At 36.2% G+C, this 19,879-nt stretch overlaps 3 protein-coding genes across 6 annotated transcripts; 1 reads left to right on the top strand and 2 right to left on the bottom strand.

The window, feature by feature from the left end:
* Positions 1-8: 8 nt before the first annotated feature.
* On the bottom strand, positions 9-18,455 carry spc25 (SPC25 component of NDC80 kinetochore complex). Of its 3 annotated transcripts, none has more exons than XM_042002350.1 (8): positions 18,443-18,455; positions 3,101-3,268; positions 2,249-2,314; positions 1,905-2,051; positions 1,701-1,826; positions 892-990; positions 433-601; positions 9-122 (listed from the first exon to the last, which is right to left on the bottom strand). In XM_042002350.1, exons 2-7 carry the CDS (start codon positions 3,249-3,251, stop codon positions 477-479), a joined length of 714 nt encoding a protein of 237 aa, XP_041858284.1. In that variant the 5' UTR covers positions 3,252-3,268; positions 18,443-18,455; the 3' UTR covers positions 9-122; positions 433-476. The 3 variants fall into 3 exon arrangements, with proteins under 3 accessions (XP_041858284.1, XP_041858285.1, XP_041858283.1); XM_042002351.1 differs by lacking the exon at positions 18,443-18,455 and adding an exon at positions 4,150-4,216; XM_042002349.1 differs by lacking the exon at positions 18,443-18,455 and adding an exon at positions 3,902-3,995.
* Positions 4,783-6,585, top strand: LOC121650695 (glucose-6-phosphatase 2-like). Of its 2 annotated transcripts, none has more exons than XM_042002348.1 (5): positions 4,783-5,006; positions 5,084-5,193; positions 5,282-5,393; positions 5,551-5,672; positions 5,761-6,585. In XM_042002348.1, the coding sequence occupies exons 1-5, from the start codon at positions 4,789-4,791 to the stop codon at positions 6,270-6,272; spliced, it is 1,074 nt and encodes a 357-aa protein (XP_041858282.1). In that variant the 5' UTR covers positions 4,783-4,788; the 3' UTR covers positions 6,273-6,585. The 2 variants fall into 2 exon arrangements, with proteins under 2 accessions (XP_041858282.1, XP_041858281.1); XM_042002347.1 differs by having other exon boundaries at positions 4,813-5,006; positions 5,282-5,321.
* Positions 8,191-16,849, bottom strand: abcb11a (ATP-binding cassette, sub-family B (MDR/TAP), member 11a). Its single transcript, XM_042002201.1, has 26 exons — positions 16,797-16,849; positions 16,527-16,575; positions 16,078-16,319; positions 15,912-15,996; positions 15,681-15,814; positions 15,427-15,598; positions 15,211-15,335; positions 14,958-15,132; positions 14,710-14,823; positions 14,504-14,614; positions 14,286-14,411; positions 13,984-14,187; positions 13,714-13,884; positions 13,445-13,634; positions 12,267-12,345; positions 12,073-12,175; positions 11,791-11,955; positions 11,609-11,713; positions 11,134-11,295; positions 10,798-11,001; positions 10,461-10,702; positions 10,209-10,365; positions 9,920-10,117; positions 9,607-9,813; positions 8,491-8,637; positions 8,191-8,391 (listed from the first exon to the last, which is right to left on the bottom strand). Exons 1-26 carry the CDS (start codon positions 16,847-16,849, stop codon positions 8,191-8,193), a joined length of 3,921 nt encoding a protein of 1,306 aa, XP_041858135.1.
* Positions 18,456-19,879: the final 1,424 nt, after the last annotated feature.

The raw sequence follows: 19,879 nt of genomic DNA, 5'->3' as shown, positions 1-19,879 counted from the left end.
AATACTGGCATTTTCCAAACACTTTTATTACATCAGAATTGTAAGTAAAACAAAGATGCGATACTTCATTAATATTCCTACCAAATGAGCAATGATTAAAAACAAAATGAAAGCTGTTTCTATGTGAATGATTAGTTACATGTTTCAGGATCTCAGTGGGTAGAAAGAAACGAGGTCCGTCTTAACGTCCTTAACATCAAACTCGTAAGTCTGACCTGATAACAAATACAGTTTCCAATAAGCTCTAACATGGCCAAGTTGTCAATAATACAGCAAGACTCAATAATCATTGCAAATACAGGTTTCCAGGTCATAAGTCAGTCTAGACAAGGTGACTGATACTTTGTTTACTGACCAGTGATCCTCCTCTGATGGCACTCCATGTAGTCCTTGTTTTGAGTCTGAACTATAGTGAAATTTTCACTTGTTTTTTTTTTTTTTTTTGCTTTCTTTTAAAAGATATAAAGTGTCATATTTCACCGGCGTGCCAGAGAGATGAACTCCTTCCTCACATTTGCCAGGAATGCCGGTAAATTGTTGGTTTCCTGGAGCCGACTTTCCAAGACTGGCAAACAGTCAAGCTCTGGGTCACTGGACACAACTGTAAAAATTCAGCATTTGCATTAATAGACAGGGCTGACAGGGCTTATTATAAGATTTAAATGATCATTAATAAATATATAAGAAAAAAAAGAAAAGAAAAAGCTTCATGTATTCTTCAAATATGGCTTGACTAACTTGGTCTCCAGTGCATTAATTGTTTTTTATATTTGTAACAAGAAATACATTAAAAAATGTCAGTCAACACAATCTAGTCTCTTCATAAAGCACCATTTCACAGCAAATCATCTCAAAATGACAAATAATTTAAAGTATATGTGAGCAACTTACTCTGGTATGATCCGTCTTCTTTAATTCCCATTGTGATGATATAAGCACTGTCCAGATCAGAAAGGTTTATGTTCCGGAAAACAAACTGCAACTTTTCACCTTCGAAGAGGAAAAAAAAGCATGTTTTGTATTTTTTAATTATATTTACGTTAGCTAGACCCAAAAGCAGACACCTCCTCCAGAAAGTCAATTCTACAAGCTCATTTAAGTACAAAAAAATGATGAATGGTTTAATAAAAAGAGAAAAAAAAAAATCTACAACAATCCCCGATTGCCATGCTGTAAGCAAACAATAGGTAATGAGAGGAAAGGTTTTCTAATCTAGCAGGGGTAGAAATATGTTCCCAATTCATGATTTGTTGTTGTTTTTTTTAGCATTTGCAGACTATTTTATTAATGAGTGATAAGGTCAGGTCTTTTTTAAAAAATAATTTTGTAAACATGTTTAATATGTCAACTTTATTAACAATGAAATGGAATAAGAAAGACAGTCCCTTTAGACACAATAGGGGGAAAGGAAAGAAAGGAGCAGCTGAAGACACAATCTAATTTCTGTCTTGTGTTCCACATAGTCGTGGTACTTCTTGTGTTATTGTAAGTTATTTCCATGCCAATGATTACTGTTTGCTTTAGTGATATAAATTTGGAAAAGATGGCAATCTTTTTTAAATTAAAATGCCATCTCTCATAACAACTGAAACTTTCAGGCCTCAGATCAAAAAACTGTACAGATTTAATTTTGTACAATTACCATATTACAAACAAGACTCAAGAAAGACACTTTACATATAAATGCATGTTTGGGTTACCTTTGACCAACTGTGTTTTCCCAAGGATTGTTCGTATCTCCAGCCCCAGATGATCCTGAAACACAAATCTGGCTTTTTGGAGATTCTTCAGTCTGTTTTTGTTTGCTTTATTTTGAGCCTGAATTACTGGAAAAAAAAATTAAATAAAGATATGAAAGCAGTGTACGCTACATCAAAAAATAACTTAGTCAAACACTGACTTACACTCTTTTCTCTTGGTTTGTTCTTCTTTAAGCTTGTTGATTTTCTGGATGATGTCCTCTTTCTGCATCTCCTTCTCCTGAACCTCAGACATCATCTCAGATATGGTGCATCGCTTCTCCTTTAATGACCTATTTTTTTGTTCCAGGTCTGGGAGGGCAAACGATGTGTCAATACAAGAACACTCTAACATAAAATGCTGCATTACAACATGTTATCTTACACCAAAAGAAAACTAAATTGGAAAACTGATATTCTGTGGATTTGCATTCAAATCCAGCAACAGCTGAGTGACATTATACACATGAAGTTTAATTTAAAGGTCACGTGAAAAATTGCAAGCTCACCTCTTTTGAATGCATGTATTGTCTCAAACAGCTTGTCGTCATCCTTACATTTCTTCAAGCATGTATCTGCACACAATGAAAAAATAACTCAGCAAAAGAAGAACAGCTACATGGTTAAGGTTTGTACCTGTTCTCTTCCCTGATTTGTTGGGTCATTATGTGTCACCATATGTAATGTTAAAAACACAAGCCCATGTTTATTTTTAAATTGCAACCAGAAAATGTAATTCAATAATTGACTTTATAAAAAAAAAAATAAAAAAAAAGTTATGTCAGATTATTTTCAGTCTAACTACATGGTCGTATTATCATTTCCAGCCATGACACACTAAGCGTAGATTTGCTTGTGCTGTCTTTTGTAGCTCTAAAATTAACGACTGAAGGTGTCCTACAATTGCCAAAATAATCAGTACTGAAAGCCAAGTGTTAACCAAGTAAAAAGTAAACCACAGTTTTATAATCACAGAATATTTTACTTAAGCGTTTCATGATGGTGGAATGAACTATCAAATTGTAACAAAGTAGAAGTGTCCTTTTCTCAAAAATCTTAAAAGGACTCATTTCTTGGCAAACACCTGCTCTGCTAACAATACAAGATACTTAAATCCTTTTTAGTTTGCTTTGTAAATAAAATAAAAAAAATAAATAAAAAGACTCAGTATTCAATACTTATGCTAAGGTTTCTTACTGTTGTACCTTACTTCTAGGTTGCTTTGGATAAAAGTGTCAACTTAATGACTAAATGTAATGTCATGACAAGTGAAAACATTCACATTAGTCACTTCACATGCAAGGCTTAATTACCTTAGTTCAAAATGAGCTAGTTAGTTAACAAAACATACTACAACTTACCAATTGCTGACTTCACAAACTGTCTGTGGGACTGGGACAGCTCCACAGTTGTGTCAATTATGTCAGCATATGTTTTAAGGTTTTCATTGTGGATCTCTTCCATTGCACTGGTGAACCTGTCACTCATGTTTGGGTCAGTAATGGACGCCATGATGTTTTAAAATCAATCTGCGTTTGAAAGGGGAAAACAGCACATTGTTATTGTATTTTCTTAACAGAGCAAGAAAAAAAGTCGTAAACTGATATTTCTTGTCGTATTTTGGTCGGTTTTAAGAAAGCAGCAGCTCTTCACAGCTTATGTCGCCAATAATTCCCTACACACACAAGCAAACCAGCAGCTGGTGCATGTTTACAGATGTGTACTTCAAAACGACTATAGACCCAACATTAGCAGCCTCTTTCATTTTAATAGAATAAATGGTAGCTAAACATCACTGCAAGCATTAGGACAAAACCTTTGGTGTAGTTCAATAGCCGTTTAAACATCGCAGCACCCGTTAATTATGCTACAATGGCTAATATATATAACTGTAAAACGACAAGCAAAGTTCGACAGTGTTATCCTTGCACAATACCAATAAACGGAACCAGAATCACATGGACTTTATCGGTAATAAATTTGTAACCAGTGATTATTTAAGAAGCTTTGTCGGTCAATACAATCGGTATCGTTAGCATTATAGCGCTAATGCTAACTGGGTAACATTATTGACTAGCCGTAAATAAAGATTCAAGAATTCATCTAACCAATTACGTAAATTATTCTATTTACTAACATTGGAACGCACATAGTTTACTAACCAGTCTTAAAAGTGTGGCCAACTGATTTCGACTTATGTGACGTTATGCCAGTAGTTATTTTCAAAAATACGCGGTTTGTACACAGAGGGGAGTTAACTGCATACCGGAAATGACGTTTCTGTTTTCTTCCGCTTAAAAATCAGTATGTAGTCCATCATTTATTTATAATAAAAGGTTATGTGTTTCTTTCCTAAGTGTAGCTATACCTGTATTTATTATTATTTTAATCTAAACATTCATTTACTGACAAAAGAAACTTGGTGTTCTCAGACCCCACCATGTGGTAAGGATGAGAAGTGCAGGTGGTTTACAACCCTACTGCCCAACAGCCTCCAATTTAAACATTTTTTAATAAAACCATCTTATAGCAAGAATAATATATGCAAGTACTTATATTACTGTAATTTATTACCTTGAGAAGAAAGTAAACGGAGGATTGGTGAACCCTATGAACTCAGCTGTGGGTGCCAGATGGGCTGTTTTTCACTCATAGGAAGCCCATTTTGTTGCTATGTTCACTAAGAATGACTTTTTTAATGAGGCTGAAGGGATCCAGGGGGTTTATGTAGGGCACTTTCTCTTGTGGTGTGTATAGTGGCTAATATTTAACAAATGTACAAGGCAAGCAATGTTCTAGAAAACATATGATGGCTACATAGTCTGTAAACAGTTTTTGTTTTGTAAAGCCTTAAAATGCTGACCTTTCGTGCCTTGGGAACACATTGTTATATTCCATATGAGTCAAACAATTTGCAGTTGTTTCCATGGCTTCAGTGAATGATTTATGATGCCAGCTTGTGATAAAAAGTGATGGGAGTTAAGTGAGAGCTCCATGGTGCTTTGACCAGTGCTGAAGAAGCAGTTGTTGCACACAGTTAAGGAACTAGATGGATTTTATCCACAGCTTTGGTGTACTAGTTATACAACACCTGCAGAACAACTACAGGGATTATCACAACTTTCTTAATTTTATGTCAACTGTGGGTGACCCTCGTAATATTTTTTCAGTTTATTTTCCACTCTGGTTTCATTTTAGTCATAATGTTGGCACTAAGATGATATGGGTGGCTGTTATTGGAGACTGGTTCAATCTCATATTTAAATGGTAAGCCAGTTTTGATGTGAAGATTTTTCCTTTATCTCATTAATTCAAAGCATTGAAGCCAATGTTTTCTTTTTCAGGATTCTGTCTGGGCAGCGACCTTACTGGTGGGTGCAAGAAACTCACTTGTACCACAATAACTCAATACCACACTTGGATCAGTTTCACATAACATGTGAAACAGGGCCAGGTGAGTAGGTATTCAATGTGTTTCAGCCAATGCCCTTAAAAATAACACAAAAATGGGCAACTATTGTCTTCAAATATTATTTTTGCAGGTAGTCCCTCTGGCCATGCCATGGGTTCATCATGTGTGTGGTATGTCATGATCACCTCTACTCTTAACTTTGCCAAACCCTCCAGTGCATCTTCTGTCTGGAGCTTTCAAAGGTGAAGGGTTATGTTATGTTATTTTTTTATTTTTTATTTTTATTTTTTTTTGTTGTTGTTGCTCTTTTTATTATTATTATTATTATTATTATTATTATTATTATTTGTACATTAAGTTGTTTCCTCATTGCTGATCTAAATGTTTGTATTCCTGCAGGTTTCATCTCCTAAAATCCTGCTTGTGGGTGGCTTTTTGGGTCATTCAGATAAGTGTTTGCATTTCCAGGGTTTTTATTGCAACACATTTCCCACATCAGGTTATTCTTGGTCTTTTCGCTGGTGTGTTCAATTTTGCTGTCACACATTGTTAGATGTTTATGTCTTGTTTTGTGTTTAAGATAACATTTTTTTTCTCTTCATTGTATAGGTATGCTGGTTGCTGAAGTGTTTGATCATATCCCTTCAGTTTACAATGCAAGCTTAAAAGTGTACCTCCAGGCCAAAGTTTTTCTTTTTTCTTTTGCTGTGTGCTTTTATATGTTCCTCAAACTCCTGGACATTGATCCTTTGTGGTCAGTCACCAAAGCCAAAAAGTGGTGCACTAACCCAGACTGGATCCATCTGGATACTACACCTTTTGCTGGTCTGGTGAGAAACATGGGAGCCTTGCTCGGTTTGGGCCTGGCAGTGAACTCGGAGATGTTTGTTCAGAGCTGTAAAGGAAAGAACGGCTGCAAAACCATGTTTAAATTCACGTGCATGGCCGCAACTCTCACGTTCCTTCAGCTCTACGACTTCATTAAAATGCCCACTCACAATGAGGCTTTGTTTTATATACTTTCATTCTGTAAAAGCACTTCAGTCCCTATTGGTGTGGTTGCTGTCATTCCTTACTGTGTACATTTGCTAATTAGTAATGAAGAAAGGAAACTGGCTTAGATGGTAAAATAATTGTTCAAAACAATTTGTGATTTGCATTAAATGATTTTCAAATGGGAAAGATCCTGTCAGCAGAAAGTAGATACACACCTTTGACAAACCTGTTGCTCACACTTATTTCATTGTCATATCAGCACCAAACACAATATGTTCAAATATAATAAATTGTATCACTGGGTTTGGGTAAAAAACATGTTTTTTTTATGTTTGTTTCTTTTTTATTATTATTATTATTAATGTAAGTATCCTTTAGTGCCTATATGTAGTTCTGTCCTTTTTATTCTGTTTTATATTGGCAGTAAAACCATGTGTATGTGTGTATATGTAGAACTGTTTGAATGAATAACTTTGTCATTAAAGTGGATCATTGTAGTTACAAACACTACATTTTTTTTTCTGGAGAAGCTTTGTCAAAAGCAGTTTCAGTTTTATCCCTTGCAATACAATTTAGGTTTTATTGTGTTTAGCTCAAAAAGATTTAAAGATTAAATGCCAAACAGGAGTTTGAGAGCAAATAAGTAAGTGGAACAACCAAAAAATAAGCAAATAAATGCTGGGCTAAAATAAATTAATCAGTTGTTCAAACACCTAACCTTTAAACATGTTTTTCAATAATTAAAAAAATCTCTCTTGTTCAGAAATTAGAGTTTATAATTGAGGTAGAAGATAAAATATGTCTATCAGACTGTGCAAATGAGTTAATAAAAATAAAAATTTACACCACAGGTATATTTTATCAGAACCTAGTCAGTTTGTCAACATTCATAATGTGCTACAATATAAAAGCACCCAAGCATTGACATCCTTTCCTAACTTAAATTTAGGTGACATGTCAGCAGCTCAGCTACATACCTGACATATACAGTCCTATATTTACATGTGTTCAACAGGACCCTGAATCTTAAGGATTTTTTGACTGTAGCACCCCTGTTTTCACTCTGCATGTACAGTATGCATGTACTCTCTGAGTGGATTGTATAATCTCTTATGGTTATCTTAGTTTCTCTAGGCAACTTTAGATATTAATGAGCCAAAAACTAATGAGGTAGAACAGAGTCTCTGATGTAACAAGATTAGGGAAATTAGTTAAACTACTGAGCAGAACCCATTCCCACATCTTTTTTCACTGTCTCTGGTTGCTTAGCATCAGACGTACCTGAGGCCTGGCAATGAGTGATGTAACTGTTCTAGGTGCATAGGCTCCAGGCCAAGCCACGCTTCAAGATACTTTCATGAGTCCTGGATGTTTTACTACTTCATTATTACTTTGTACTGAGTGGGAAACAAGAGACAGTCCAATGGAAGCTTGCAGTTTATCCTTCTTTATTTATTTGTTAAACATAATTTCAGTAGCAAAGATATTTTTAAAAAAAATATCTGGGTAAAAATATGCACTTTTAAGTATAATATACAAAACAAACTCCATTCAACATTCTGTTATTCTTTTCAGCCGACTTGTTTATAAACCTCAGATTTCATTACTCTGCTTAACATGAGTTTAAAACATTATACAGAACATCCCATCAACACAACCACAGTGAGGTGCACACGTTTTTTGATTCTCTTTCATTTGCACAAAATGGCTACAAACAAATAAATATATATTTCTTTATTTACACATAATTAATTTTACAACCAATAAAAACTGACTCTTAAAGCAAATTAAATGTGCAATATCTACGTGTTTACCCCAAAAAATACATTATCATTCAAAACCTGCATATAATTCTTTTTGCTTTAGTGGTGCCTTCACAGCTGTACAAGTTACATATGATGCGTGTATTAAAAAAAGCTCCACACATTCATGGATGGAAATATTTGAACTGTATACTGATAAGCATCCCTTTCTAGCTTTTGTACAATAAATCTACACTAAACTCATTTCTGTCAAATGCTCATGAAATGCTGCTGCAACCATTTAGCTGATGGGAGCACCCGTTGTGACCAGTTTATAATAAGCGCCCCTCTTGGCCATGAGTTTATCATGTGTGCCTTGTTCTATGACAACTCCATGAGACATCACCGCTATGATGTCAGCTGTCTGGATGGTTGACAGTCGGTGAGCTATGACAATGCAGGTTCGTCCTTTTCTCGCTTCATCCAGGGCAGACTGGACAATCTGCAGGAAAACAGATTTATCTCTTTAGTATGTTCACCTTTATGTTTAAGAATGCTTTACTTCTTTTGGTTAAGAGGTGTTTAAAAATATATATTATACCTGTTCACTTTCTGTGTCCAGGGCAGAGGTGGCCTCATCTAAAAGTAAGATCTTGGGGTTCCTAACAATGGCTCTGGCAATGGCAATGCGTTGTTTCTGTCCCCTTGACAGCTGAGATCCCTGGGCACCAACCTGAGTCTCATATTTCTACCAGTTTGTTAAAGTAGGAAAAAGTGGGTGAAACAAAATGTTACAAATTTAGCAGCTGTACCCTTTAGAATATATTTTATGAGTGTGAATCCTTCATGAATGAGATGAGATGCTAACTATTTTTCAGTAGCAATGTTTCATTTGATTTAAACATGGAGAAGCAGCATTTAGCTGTTAAGCTGTAAACAAGTGGAAAAAAAAATCAGTGGTGAATAAACTTTACCAAATGTAGACACTTTTAAATCCAAGTTAAAAACATTTACTTTATCATGCACTTATGCATGAAATCTGAACTGCATCTATGAATTTATGTAACCTCTTGCCTGCTTCAAATTATTTCAGTTTAGGTATTTTATAATATTTTAGCTGATTTTTGGAAGATCATGTGATACCATCAATAAACCGTTGGCCTGTAATGAGAATGCTCTCTAAACTCTTTACTATCCTGCCAATTTGCTTGACCAAGAAACAAATACTTAACACCTAAAATAATCTTAATCCTTAAATGCTGTGGGTATAATATTTGATACCTACTGTTTCTGAGACCTATAGCCTCATGCCTTATAGTAAGAAGACTTGCTCAAAACCCTAATGTGTTTAGAACCTGACACTTGTCTTCTGCCTCCTGGTGGATGTTTTTTGCACTACAATAATTCTGAAATCACACCGTAATAAATGACATATATTCAATTAATTCTTAAAAAAAACATTTTGTTCAAGGGCCAAATAAAGATTTCATATTTTAAAAGTGGAATTTTCTGCCGTTTATTTCTTGGGTCAGGTTTTAAAGGGTCAAGAATAGAATCAGTGTCACATCTAATTGGCCTACATTAAAGCCTTTATCCTTACTTTCAAATTGATTTATCCACTTAGGGTACTTGTTAACAACAAAGAGGCAAGAAACAACTAGGATTCAAATGGTGATTCACATAAAATGTCATAATTCAGTAAAAAGTTTCCACTCACATCTGGTAGAGTCATCACAAAGTCATGAAGATAGGCTTTCTTGGCGGCCTCAATAATTTCTTCCATGCTGACTCTGCGTGCGTTATCTCCATACTGTATATTTTCAGCTATGCTGCAGTCAAACAAAACTGGCTCCTGTGACACTATGCCTATCTGAGATCTTAGGAAGGGTACATTGACTGCATAGGAGGGGTGGCCATCAATTAACTGGACAAAAAAGACAATGCAATTAAAAATGAAGGAATGGCTTTGGAATGTAATGATCCAGTTTTTGTGAGCAGTAAAAATTTTATCTACATCCTGCAATACATACCATTTGCCCTTCATCGGGGTCATAAAACCTTTCCAGCAACTGAACACTGGTGCTTTTCCCACAGCCGCTGCTCCCAACAAATGCTAAAGTCTGACCAGGCTTCACAGACACCTTCAGGCCATTAAGCACCTGGATGTCTGGTCGTGTTGGATAGGTAAACTTACAATTAACAAACTCAATATCCCCTCTGAAGTGCTCCTAAAGATGGATAACATGGCTCATGAATAACACTGTGACAAAATGGTATAATTTTAACACATTACAAGTGCATTAAATGAAAAACCCTAACCCATTTGTCTCCATCTGTGTGACTCAGGCTGATTTTAGGAACCCTGTCCAACAGTTTAAAAAGCTGAGCAGCTGCAGTTTTAGCTTTGGCGTAATCTGGAGTGAAGGATGATGCTCTGCCAAGTGCCGTACCACTGATTACCACAGCTGAAATCACTCTGGAGAGGTATAACACAAAGCACATGAATGCAATGTTGCTGTATGATAATAAAAAAAAAATTTAAAAAATGCATGAAGTAAATGTTTTACCAACCTAAAAACAAACATGTATTGTAAGCCCTCAGCTCTAACCAGGTAGCCTCCATATCTGAATGAAGCAGCATAAGCCATGAAGATGACACACTGGGCAAAACCAAAACAGATTCCATAGATATTGGCTCTTTTTTTGGCAGCTGTGTAAGGAAGCTCAAGTTTCTCCTCATATGATTCCACAAATGAGGACTCTTTGGCCAAGCCAGCAATGGTCCTGATGTTGGTGAGAGCCTCACTGGACACCTGTGGAAAAGACATAAAACAGATATATCGAATTTTGAGCTATTTATGGACCTACATGGTAAATGTTCTGGTGTCACAATGAAAATGGGGCTTACCCGGCCAGCTGCTTCCATAGCCTTTTTATCTTCATTTGCAAAGCCTGTCAGCATTTTGGCTTGGAATACACCAGACAGTCCAATGAGTGGCAGGAAGCACATAATTACCAAAGTTAGCTTCCAGCTGAAGTAGAATGCAATTATGAATGAGGCTCCAATGTTGGTCAAAGAGTTTACAATCATGCCAATCTGAGAACCTGTTGCCTACAGAAATAATGTAAAAAAAAAAAAAAAAAAAAAAAAAAATTAATAATAATAATACTAACTTTAATGACCATGAAAAAATTATTTTTCAAAGTGGAAATGCAAATATATGCTTTGAAAACCACAACTTACCCCCTGAACCATGGATGCATCTGTGGCCAGTCTAGTGGTCAAAGCTCCAGGACTGTTTCTGGGGTCATCAAACCAACCGATCTCCTGTTTCAACATGGCCTGGAAGCCCACTTTTCTTAGACGACGGGTCAGCAGCTCTCCAGACTTGGCAAAGGTATATCCCTGAAAAAACAGATCTGATTCAATCTCTCTGCAGTGCACACTGAATCATTACGCTCTCCTCTTCTTTTCCATAAATGTCTTAATTATGGATCATGCCATGCCAACTCACACAACCCTTCCAAGTTCATTTTGTGGAAATGGCCCCATGTCAACAATATGAAACCCATAAACTTAGAAGATTTTACTTTATTTTTTTCTTTCTTTATTTATTTTTTTTGTCCAAAACCAATGAAATGAACTGAAAATTTAAGATAGGATGGCATGTAATGCTCCTCATGTTATTAAATTTTTGATTGATTATGATGCCAAAAACCTGCAGAAACTGGGAGAAGAAACTAGTCACAGCCACGATGCAAAACAGAACACATATCCCATTGATCTGCTCCCGCTGCTCATTCAAGTCACGAATGGCAAAAGTCTGTAAAAACATAGAGCGCATGAATCATTTATGCCTGAGCAAACCAGTTTTACTTGTAGCATCAAAAGAACTCTTACCCCAAGAATCTGGCTGAACAGGATGGCATAGATAGGGTTAACAGAGCCGTTGACTGCAGCTCCCAGGGAGCCCAGCAGCATGTAAGGCCATTCTGGCTGGTTGTACTTGAGGATACGTGCAACTGGGGCAGTTTCTTTATGCTCATCATCATCATCATCAAGTTCCTGTTGGGATATATATGTTAGAGGCAGTCTAGTCAGCAAGTTAGCATATATCTTAGATATAGTCAGTACAGTAATCTAATGCAAGCATGAACAGCATCCTCATTTTTCTGGTGTGACCTCTATGTCTGAAAGGATCTTGAGACTGCCGGATACTGCATCTGGGACAAAATCACTGGACAACTTGCTCTGAGATCGTAGCCGAATGGAGCCGAAGAGAGATCTACAAGAGTATGTTTGAAAATATTACTTTTGTAAATATAAGATATAATGATCTGCTCTTGCATTTTATGATTATGATAACAGTGTATTACCTTTTACTGGATCTACAGCTTCCACGCCTAAAACTTGTTTTCAGATCAACATCTTTGTCTGGAGTTTCACTGATCACTTCTAGGAGGAAAAAAAACTGCTTAATATTACAAATAACTGAAATTATGCTCTATAATGAACTACTTTTTTTTCTGTATCTATACTGATTTTTTTTTGTATTTTAACCAATCAGGCAACTCATTAAGCCCTCATTTGGGTGGAAATTTTGGACACAAGGTGACTAATGTAAGCCCATTACTGCCTACCTCCTCTGAACGTGTCTCACAGAAGTTACAGGTTAATTCAACCTGCGGCTAACTGGTTATCCTGGCATGCCGAACATGTATGTTGGCATGAAAAAGTCCTAATCAGGCATTCTTATGGTTAAGGGCAAAGTCAACAAAAGACGGCTTTCTTTATTAGCGTATACTGTATAAGGTGATTTTTAAAAAAAAAAACATTGCACTGTCAAAATAACAAAAGGGGAAAGAGCCATGGTAACAACCACTTTGGCACCACAGCTTGTAAATGCTGGTTGGAAATCTTTCAGTTGTGGTTTTATTGTTCCATTCTAGTTATGTAACATTCTTGGGCTGTTATGCATGCACAGCTCCTCCAACATTAATCCACATATTTCTGATGATCTATTGGTAGGGGCAGCAAAACCCACAGTTGATGTCTCTTCATGTAATGCTTTTCAAATTTTGAGGTGTGTTGTAGCAACTGTTTTCTTTTTCTGCCGATCATGTCAAGTTTGCCTCCAGAATTTGTTTCTTTAGTTTTAAATCCATCCCTGCATCAGCACCATTGAAATGTTCCACATGCATCTTGGTGCAGCACATGACTGAAGTTAATAACGCAAGTTATTCTCTTTTAAAACTGAAAAATCAACAGAATCTGTTTCCATAATGCATCAGGTTATTTGCATTTGAAAACACCCTACTCAGATTATTTGGTGAGTTGTGCTTGGTGTCACTGAAAAATGCATTTTCTCTCTGATAAACTGAAAACTTTCAGTTAACTGCTACTTTAATACTTTCAGACATCATACAGAAATTTGGGATACCTTTTGTTTCAATTTTCTGAAATCTTTTAGATAAAAAAATGTTAAAACTAACCTTAACAGAAAATAATAATAACATTATTTATTACTCACAGGCCTATTCCACTTTAAACTCACCATTAGCAGTGGTGGATGAGCCTTGGTTCTGCAGGGTGACAAGGGTGAAGTAGACCCCTTGCCTTTCTAGCAAATCGCTGTGTGTTCCTCTCTCCACAGCCTGACCATGCTCAAATCCAACAATCACATCTGCATTCCGAATTGTGGAAAGACGATGGGCTACAGAGATTGTTGTCCTGCCTGTGCGTACCTGTTTCATCATTGTGTCATTCAGCTCATCAAGTCAGGATGTTGTGTTTCATGTACATCAAGTGCAGACAGGGACTCACGTTATCCAGTGCTTCCTGCACTGTAGCTTCACTCTTATTATCCAAGGCAGATGTGGCCATATCTAGTAGCAGGATCTTAGGGTTTCGGATAAGAGCTCGAGCTATAGCAATCCGTTGCTTCTGTCCTCCACTCATCTGGCCTCCACCTTCACCCACCAGTGTATCAAATTTCTGTTGGATTAGAGGGTAAAATAAACATAAAATAAAAATTGACGTATAGTTTGTGATTCTGATACTACCACTGCATTATTGCGCAGTGTGCAAGCGTACCTGTGGTAGTTCCATAATAAAATTATAAGCATTGGCCTCTTTTGTTGCCTGGATAATGTCTTCCATGGTCACTCCAGACCGACCGTACCGTATGTTCTCACCAATGGTTGTGGCAAACAGAACTGGTTCTTGCTCTACAATACCAATTAGAGAGCGGAGCCACTGAATGTTTAGAGAGCGGATATCGTGGCCATCCAAAGACACCTGAAAACGTGATTTACAAGAAGAAAATAACACAATGAAGCCTTCAGACTTGAAATGTATGTGTTGAGTATTGTATGTGAAGTTCTACAGATTGTTACCATTCCTTCCTTTGGATCATAAAACCTTTGAATAAGTTGTATTGTGGTGCTTTTTCCAGAACCGCTTGGTCCAACAAAAGCCGTGGTTTCTCCAGATTTGATCTGCACACTCAGATTATCTAAAATCTGCAAAAATAGTTGTTGTTGTATGTTTGTTTTTTTAAATGTCTAACTTTGAATACTGAAACATGGGGAAGACAATGTATAGAGAGCTACACCTTGACTTCAGGCCTTGAAGGGTAGTAGAAAGTGACATTGTGGAACTCTATGTCACCTTTGACCTTGTCTAATTTGTAGCCATCTTCTGAGAAACAATCAATTTCTGGTTCCTGTGGATGTATCAAGAGAGATTTCTTTGGCATAGTAGAGATTTAATTGCAACTATAGTAAATTTTAATCTTTTCTTTAATTAAGTCTTTATTACCCGGTCAATCGTTTCAAAAATAGTCTTCGCTGCAGCACGACCAGAAGCAAAGGCCTCCAGGCACGGTGAGGCCTGCCCAAGGTTCATAGCTGCCATGAGTACTCCAAAGAAAACCTAAGAAGACATAACAGATGCAGAGTGAAGCTCAAGTCCCAGTCTTTTGTTTATTTATTTTTGTCTTTGACATTTCCATTCCAGAATGAAAGACGAACACAGAAAACGAGAAGTTTTCTATACATTTAACACACCTGAATGAGACTACCAGGAGACAGTTCCTGGGTGTCGATGACCAGTTTAGAGCCATACCAGAAGGCCAAAGCGTAGCAAAGAAAAATGATGCACCAGAGGTATCCTTGAAATACTCCAATGATTGCACCCTTTTTCACTCCCCAGTTTTGGGCTTCTACAAGGTTATTGTCATACCTGTCATATAATTACATTTTTATTGTCATTTCAAGTAAGAAAGCAATTGTGTCATCATTTACCAACCAATGAAAATACCTTGTAGCCTCTTTTTCCTCTCCACCAAAAGCTGCTACTGTTCTGATAGATGACAGGACCTCATCAGCCACTGCTCCTGCTTTTGCATAAGCCTTTAGCTCTCGTCCTGTCAGTCTGGCCACTGCCTTTAGGAGAAAAGAAGAAAATTAATCAATAATTAAAAGAAAACCCATAATCTACTACCATCTGGGTAAAAAAATGTTTTTTTTTATTCACCATGGCCATCAGTCCAGCAGCTAAACCAATCAGGGGGCTCACAGCTATGACAACCAAAGTCAGTTTCCACCCACCAATAAATCCAACCATGAAGCCAAACACAAAAGTAGAGAGCCTCTCAACAAAAATAGACACCTGATCGGCGATGGCATTGTTGATCTTGTTGATATCACTGAGCAGAAACAGAATCAATGAGAAAAAAAAATCTCCAACACTGATAATAGCTTGATCTGTGTCGAGGTACCGCAACTCACTCAGATATTCTTGTGTTCAGTTCACCTACAGAGTTGCAGTCAAACCATCCAATCTCCATTTGCATCACTTTTCTGAAATACGTTTTTCGGATTCTCTGAGTTTGTCTCGCAGCCGCTGACACCCAGAAGAGAATCTACATTGTGGTAGAAAAATGTTGCTTGTTAACGTGTGCTACATTATTATAATCACCACTGATCAAAAGATATTTGCATTAAAGTGTGTATACTCACCTGAAAATAACTAACAACCAGAACTCCTAACCCAATGCCAATGTAGTAATATGCAAACATGGTCATCTGTGCTTCAATATCTACCCTTTTAAAGAGAATTGAATACTTAATGACAGCAACAGCTCCTTGTTGCAACATCACTCACTGCAATGAACTGGTGACTTACCCACAAAAAACAGTATTGTTGTCAGCTGTTTCATATATGGAACCATTGGTCCAATAGATAGTGTTGTTTTTGCACTCCTTGTTTGGGTCTTTCAGCTCTTGTACCTCCAGCTCATAAGTCACAAATATGTCTGTCATCATGCCATACACCAGCAGCATGAGAGGTGAAGCTGCACCATGAATGAGGGCACACAAGCTGCCCACCACCATCATCGCCTTATCTTTCCAGGTGGAAAATCGAAACTTTGAAGATCAAATTTTGGATTTTGTTAAGATTTTAACAACACAGCTTTATTTTCATATAATTATTAAGAATTTGACTTGTTTCTTTCCTGTTATTACTTAATAAATAAATCAGTTATAGAAAAACTATAGTGTTATGGAAAGCTTTTTTTTTTGTAAATATAGAAACGTTACAAATCAGTGAGCAATAAAACAGAAAATATTTACCAGCTGAAAGTATCCAACACTTAATGCATTTCCCTTTTTCTTTTCATCTCTGTAAAACAGGTAAATTCCACATAATAGAAATGAAATAAAAACTGCAAACACTCATTGTCCCGAATCATGTTGTGAATAAGGTGTAATCTCTCATTACAAACTTACCCTTTCAGGCCGTCTGCTTCAAATTAAATAAAGAGAGAGAGAGAAAAAATATATACTTAATTGCTTAACTTTCCAATTAAAACTAAGCAACAAAAATCTTTCACAATAGCTCACTTGCCTCCTTTATCTGCACCTGATGCTGTTGTAATTTTATTAGATTTCTTCATGCTTCTCACTCTAAGGAGGTTTTTATTCTCACTTGGTGACTGTGGATAAAGAAATAATTAAAATAAGAATGAATACAGATTCAGTTTTAAATATATACATTTATTCAATGGTGCTAGTCACTGTGCATCTTAATAACCAGGAAAAGAAAAACTGGATCTGTTGAAATGAAATGCTCCACAGAGAATTTGACAAACTATATTCATTTTTGTAAAAATGCTGCCTCATTCAAGGTTTTCAACGTTCAACTATACAGACATGAAATGTACAGAACATGCTCAACAGCAAACTGCTGTGAATATTTTTAACAATATTAACACTGCAACATGATCAAATAAGAAAAGTCGGGATCTTTAACAATTAATGGATTATTATTAAATAGTAAAATAATGCACAAAAAAAGCTAAGTGTACCATACCTTGTTGCCCCACAGACTCCACCAACACTGAGGCTGATCAGAGGATTTTTTTTTTATCTTATTACCAGGTTGACCTATGCCTCTACCTTCCCATTATCTACACTTCAATTAGACTGATAAAGGGTTGTGTCAGAAATTATCTTGACTAGACTGACAATGTAAAGCAAAATTCATTCGCTAAACCAAATTCATTTGGAATTTCAACTATAAGTTATAACAAGACTTAATCAGAAGATGTGACTTTGATTAATTTTGTGAGTCTACAATATATATATATATGTATATATATGTTTTAAAAAAATGTAAAAAAAAAAAAAAAAACACCTCTCAAACACATGTATTTTTCCCTATCACAGCTGATTGTAAACTGGGTGTAATGACCGTAAGGCCATTGATTGTAATCATGAGCTGCGTCAGTACACACACGTCATGAGGAGATTTAGGTCTATTGTATGTCATTAAAAATTACTTGTTGAAATTTTTAACAATATTTTAAAGAAAACTGCTGGTTAATCATAGGTTTATTTAATTCCCAATTTATTAAATGTGGTAAGACAAATATTGCAATTTAATCTGAGGCATAATCATTGTATATAGTATATGATGCTATCACAGCAGCTCATCCATCTCTATCGACAAGAATCTATTTAAGATACATCTCTCCCAAAAACATCTACGCTTCTTGTATTTAAAACACCCTAACATGCTGAAATCTCACTAATTTTAACTATTTACCCAGTTTACTCATATTCTGTCCTTTAAACAGTTTTAGTACAAAATTCTTATGCCACTCTCTTAATATAGTCATATTAGTATTGATCCACTTTTTTTGCCTTTGGGAAAAATGCATCTGATAAATGGAAAAATGTAAATACATAGTTCTATTATGTCACCATTCCCAAATGTCTCATGTCATCTTTTCAACTTTAGCTAGCCAAGATTTTAAGTTCCTGTAATTTAGTAAATAAATAAATAAATATTCCAAAAGTAAACCTGAAGCAATATGCCATATAATGTTTCTTAAATGTTATAGTAATGGAGCGGATGCTGAAGAGGTGAATGCCCGCTGGTACATGAGGTGAGGGGGTTGGTTTTGGAATTTGCTCCTTCTTTACAGCCCATTATTATTCACAACACAGTTGATTGATAATAGGGTAGAGGCGATGTATTCAGAGACTATGACAGAAACAAGGGTCTTGTCAGGCGGATCCCAGGAAGAGCCAGACACAATCGCAGGTAATACTGAAAACAAGCTTTAATAAAGCTTCAAAGTAACATAGAAGATGTGCAAAATGCAGCCATAAAGCAGAATAACACACAAAGCAGTAGTCCAGGACTGGGGCTTATGTAGGGAGAAGACCAGGTGTACACTGATGATGATAGTGATTCATGGCAGGTGTGTCCAAGATGTCCGAAGCTGAGGGATTGTGGGTATTGTAGTGTTGTGGCCAGTGATCAGAACTCAGGTGAAGAGGAGCGCACCCATGAGGAGGGTGCAGGCATGACAGGTCTAAAATAATGTGAGCTGAAGTATATTTCTCCAGTATAATTGTGTCATTTAAAATACAATCCCAATTCCAAAAATCATAGGATTTATCTTTACAAAACAGTTCATAATCGTCAGGTCTGAGTCACATCTTTAGTCAAGGACTGTTGCCCTAATGTGGTCTTATATATGTTTCTAGCTGCTCAACTATCCTGAGTCATGTTTTGTTTTTAAAGATGCAAGAAATGTTTTCAGTTGGTGAAAGGTCTGAATAAGAGGCAGCTCAGTCCATCACCTGGACTCTTCTACTGTGAAGTCATGATGTTGTAAAAAATGTGGTTCATGCCTTGGTGAAATATGTAAGGCCTTCCCTAAAAATGCAATGTTGCTGTAAAGCCTGCATTTACCTTCCAGGACATCAGATGCCTTTTCTGATGTGCAAGTTGTTAGCTCCACAGGCACCAATGCATCCACACACAATCAGAGATGCACGCTTTTTATCTGAGCATTGAGAAACAGCTGGATGGGCTCCTCTTTAGTCTGCAAAACATATGTATGACTTCCAAACATTTTAACTTGTCTGATCACAGAATAATTTTCTATTTTTCCTGAGTCCATTTAAAAAAAAAACTTTGGCCCAGAGAAGACAGCAGTGTTTATTTATATGGCTTCTTCTTTGCATGATAGGGATATAACCTGCATGTTGTGGATGGAATGAAAGAAAATGAAACTAAACAATGATTTCTGGAAATTTTCCTGAGCACATGCAATGACTTTAGTGACAGAATCAGGCCTGATTTTAATTCCGAGTTGTATAAGGGTCCGAGGATCATAGATATCCAAAACAGAGATATCGCCATCATTTTTAATATTATGTACTGCTGATGATGAAATGTTTAAAATCTTGTCAATTTAACATTATTATAAAAAAATGTGGCTTAATGTGTAGATTGTTTTCTTTCTTTTTTTGCTGAACCTTTTCCTTGCTTTACTTTTGAAAGATTCTGCCTCACTAAATAGCTATTTTATTTATTTATTTTTTCCCAATTACATTACTGACTAATCAATCTGATTTGTTGTAACATGTTCCTTCAGCTTTTTACTTTTTATTATCAATGACAATTCCAG

Source organism: Melanotaenia boesemani, chromosome 12, assembly GCF_017639745.1.
Source record: "Melanotaenia boesemani isolate fMelBoe1 chromosome 12, fMelBoe1.pri, whole genome shotgun sequence".
Classification (NCBI taxonomy): Eukaryota; Metazoa; Chordata; class Actinopteri; order Atheriniformes; family Melanotaeniidae; genus Melanotaenia; species Melanotaenia boesemani.
Note: the sequence above shows the minus strand (reverse complement) of the source record. Positions and strands in the feature narration are given on the sequence as shown.